At 37.2% G+C, this 4,661-nt stretch overlaps 1 protein-coding gene across 1 annotated transcript; it reads right to left on the reverse strand.

Annotated features, from left to right (window-relative positions):
- Nucleotides 1–516: 516 nt before the first annotated feature.
- LOC103195663 (procathepsin L-like) lies at nt 517–4,325 on the reverse strand. Its single transcript, XM_007939275.1, has 7 exons — nt 4,200–4,325; nt 3,776–3,898; nt 3,524–3,670; nt 2,899–3,123; nt 2,252–2,417; nt 1,383–1,500; nt 517–616 (listed from the first exon to the last, which is right to left on the reverse strand). Exons 1-7 carry the CDS (start codon nt 4,323–4,325, stop codon nt 517–519), a joined length of 1,005 nt encoding a protein of 334 aa, XP_007937466.1.
- Between the last annotated feature and the right edge of the window lie 336 nt (nt 4,326–4,661).

The following is a 4,661-nucleotide window of genomic DNA, read 5'->3' on the forward strand; positions in this document are numbered from 1 at the left end:
AAACACACACAACAACAGAGGCAGGAAAGAGGGGGAAAGGCTGTTTTTGCTTTGGAGATATTGAGTTTATGTTAATGGTGATGGAATGATTTAGAAAAGAGAATGGGTGCACAACTTGAAAAATGTAATCTACATCAATACTTGTGTACAAGTAGAAATTGTTGAGATGGTGTATGTTTTGTTATGCATATTTTCACCACACACACACACACACACACACACACAAAATATAAGGCCCACCTCTAAATACTGAATTTTATTTTAAAAGGTGAAGCTTTATACATTCTTTTAAAAATCAAAAGTCAAAAGTCTTAGAGTTAATTACAAAGCTATTTATAGCAGTAATTTAAGTAGTGGTAACATTTTGCCAGTGTAAAAACATCACAGAATTTAATTCACAATTTAGATCCTCTATGATTCAAGTGTTTCATCTCACACAATAAATGTTGATCAGTTTTAAGATAAAAACCTTCCAGGCAGCCTGCCCTGAATCCTTCATTATCATGGTTCATCAGGTCACACTGTAGGGTAGCTGGCTGCTGTGGCAATTCCACAGTGGTTGTTCTGGTCTCTGGCTATCTTCACATAGCCATTTGTGCCCCAAACTGTACCCCAGCTGAAAGAAGAGCAGATTTTTCCATTTTACACAAAAAATCAAATACACCTTAGATTTATTAATAAAAATAGTTAATATTTAACAGTTTCTATCATAATTTAGGCAGTATTCTAAATTCTGTGACCTATATTCATAAATGTATTAACTTTTATAGATCTTTATCTTAACTTTCTAAGACAAAAAATTGAGGCAGAACTGGTGTTCCAATGTAGCAGTCTGTCTCCACAAGCTATATTATATTAAATCACAAAGAATTTAAGTTGTCAAAATTGCTTTGGATAATCCTCAAGACCTCTGAGGGCTGAAAAGTAAAATGCAAAGGCTGGGCATCAAATGGTAATTGAAAGACTAGACAGAAGCCATTGGATTCTTGGACAATCTTTCAGATTAAACAGAAAGAATCAGGAGACAGATGTTTCTGCTCCTTATGCCTTGTTGAAAAATCAAAGAAAAAGGAAACTAGCCCTCAACTATACATGTCCACAATTCTTTATTTGAAACCATTGGGACCAGATGTGGGTTCTATAACAAAAAATTCAGAATTTAGAAATGCATTGTTAAAAATAGATTATTAATACTCCCAGTAAGCTTGGTACAGAATGCTATACACAACCATTCATATTTCTGTGCCCACTCTTAAGTGAGAGTAAGACTTCTGGGATTTCAAATTAAGCTTAAGGATTTGTGGACTTGTATCCAAATACCGATTCCAAACAAGGATTCCCTCTTCAATTTCAAATATAAAATAATATTTGGTGTTTTATACCTGTTCTTGACAATCCAGAATTTATTGTTTTCTGAATTTTTTCCTTCAAAGCCATAGCCAACCACCAGAACCCCATGATCCAGGACTTTGCTGCTGCAGTCTGGCTCATAATAAATGCCTGGAAAAGTAATATTCAACATTGGGGTTAGATGCTCTAAGTTATTGTGTGACAGTTACCTAATCTATCAACCAGGGTAAATGAGACATCTCAAAACTTAGTGTCATGTCATAAGCAAATTCCTGATAAGACTTAAAAAATATTTGCCAAGGAATAGTAATGACTGATAAAAAAGAATGCATCCTCAAATCACTAGTAATCATAAAATTCAAACTAAGTCTAAGGTATTATTTTGTACTTTACAAAACCCTCCCAAAGATTTCCAAAAATGAGATGTATTGTTTTCAGGGCTAAGGTGATCTAGACTGAAATACAAATTACCTACTAGCTGAAATAAAAATTAGCAAAATCCCTTTCTATACTCCCAGGATGTCAGTGTACAGAAATAAAACAAAATAAAACTATACTTGAATCATGGAATTTTTTTCAGTCCTACTTATAGTAGTAAAAATCTTTTGGAAAAATAGGTCCTGTTACAGAACAGTTAAGTAAATTAGGCTACATCCATAGAATAAATTACATAGGCATTTAAAAATATATATGAGTGTCTGTCATCATGGGAAAATGCTTGAAGTATAATGTCAAATGGAAACATCAAGCAAAAAGGTAGCATGTACAGTATGAACTCAATTAGGTTCAATGTACACTGAAAATTCTTCATTTGAAAGGAGGACTCCACACTAGAGAGTCAATCATGGTGATGTGTTTTCAAATTCTGCCTGAATTTCTATAATAAACATTCAAAACATACCTGATTTATAGAACTGGAAGGATGGATTGCTTGCATCAATAGCAACAGAGATAGGACCCACAGTTGCCACTGCCTTCATCAGTGACTTTTCCCGTTGAGGGATGTCTACGAAGCCAGTGTCATTGGCAGCAGAATATTCAGGTTTATAGTTACAGACATTTGTGTCCTGTAAAATTAAACGGGAAAGCAATGTGACTACTACCACTTACCTGTTGGGGAAGATGAGTTCTAGGACCACAAGCTTCTAAACCTTGCAACTTACAGATTGATTTCCAAGTCAACTTTGTTATAAAGTAGACTTGGAAGTGAAATGTTATTGGTTGATTTGAAACTGAAAAATGAATTAGTCTCTTCAATGAGATCCCCAAGGTCTACCTGCCCATAAGAAATTTTTTATTATGAAAACAATTTTTATTTTATGTAGAATGGTATGTATATTCTTCATGTTACAAACAGATAACAACAGCTATGCAACCCTCTAATCAGGCAACTGTACAAAGGCTAATAAAGTTGTAATGATTTTTCTGACAGTTGTAGATACAGATTCTACCATCTCAAATGTGAATGCTGAATGTCTTATCTCTGAAAGTAGTCAACTTCCCAAAGGTACAGCTGGAAGGATAGCAAGATAAAAGAGCTCCATTTACTCTTGCAAGATATGGATAGGAATCCTCTGAATCAATGCCTTTGTTTTCCTTAATGTACTGGAAAGCAAAATTCATTAGGCCACCATTGCAGCCATTATTGCCTTGAGACCGAGAGCAGTCTACCAGGTTCTGCTCACTGAGTGAAACAATTTTGCCAGTTTTCCGGAACATCTGTCCTTCAAGGGCACCAGTTGCACTAAAAGCCCAACAAGAACCACACTGACCCTGAAAAGATAATAAAAAAGTTGTTAGTTTATAAAATAAATAGGAAGACTTTGACAATAGCTCATATATTGGGATATTTGGGGAGGGGGTGGGGGTGAAGTAAATTGCATGTCATTCCACAGTCTAGCAAAGCCATGAGGTCAATTCTTTTTTGGCTTTACTATTCCAGAAAGAGGAGCTCTGGTAGCATAGCGGCTAAGACACTTGCCTGCTAACCAGATGGCTGGCGGTTCAAACCCACCAGCCACTCCTCGGAAGGAAGGTTGGGCAATCCTACTTCCATAGTGATACTGCCTCGGAAACCCAAGGAGGGGTCGCTATGAGTCGGGTTTGACTCAATGGCACATAACAACAACAACAACAACATTCAAGAAAGTTCTGAATCTGAAACATGTCCTACCTGATTCTTCACATGAGTCACATAGCCTTTCTGACGCCAATCCACAAATTTGGGAATATGACCAGAGGGAGGTTCACGGAACATCTTCCCCTTCTTGTGTTTCTGGTTTTGAAAGCCATTCATCACCTGTCTGAATTCTTCATTGGTCTTCAAAGAAAAGTAAGTAAAACATTGAAAAAGCAAGGGATTATTGTGCTAAAGTACTGAGGAGAGGAAGTACAGAATTAAGCAATCAATAAATGCCACACTCACCATGTCACCAAAGGCATTCATGGCCATTGTGAAGCCATATTTCCCTCGGCTATATTCCCGATTGTGCAGTTCAATCATTTTCATATTCTTCTCCCATACTGCTCTCCTCCAATCTTCTTTATCCTAGAGGCAAACATAACTCATCATCTTTATTTCCACTTAACACTCAATTCTCCTTACCATGTGGATCAGTAGGTAGAAGAGAAATAATGGCCAAAGATAGCCCTATGCCTCTGGGTGCTCTTCCTCCTAGCTCCAAAATAGCAGAGACATGTGCATGCCCACACTGTGCTCAGGAATGGACACCATGACGTTAGGCCTTGGTAAGAACTGGCCTCTAGAAGCTTCCAACTGGCCCCCAACTCCCAGCAAGCAAGGAACATTCTCTCCAAGGTCCCGCTAGAAAGTTTCAGATGTTACCAACCGCACTATATGGTCTCCTGTATGTTGACTTCCACTGGTACCACTGTGTATCTAAACTTTGATCATGTTTCAGAGTAGCTGAGGCTATACCCAAGCAAAGGGCAGCCAGAAAGAGTGAAGAATTCATGTTTCAAAAGCCTAGGAAGGGAGAAGAAATGAATATCTGATTAATCATTCATTTTTAAGTCATATAATTCCCTCCTGAAAAATTATAGCCATAAAGGTGGAATGAAAACATTTAAAGTATTTAAGAAAAGACTGTGGAAGAAGACTAAGGACCTGGGTGGGAAAAAAATGGGCCAAAGATTTATCAAATGGTTAAAGTATTTGATCCAGTCTTAGGCAATATCTAGGAAATGATTGGTCAAGGTTATTTACCAACAGTACAGACACTGGCCAAGGCAAAAATCCTTTAATCAGGATGTCTGATCCCATATGGGGGCAAGGAAATTCTCAAAGAGTT

Source organism: Orycteropus afer, unplaced genomic scaffold (assembly GCF_000298275.1).
Source record: "Orycteropus afer afer isolate SDZICR_OR568_19922 unplaced genomic scaffold, OryAfe1.0 scaffold00005, whole genome shotgun sequence".
NCBI lineage: Eukaryota > Metazoa > Chordata > Mammalia > Tubulidentata > Orycteropodidae > Orycteropus > Orycteropus afer.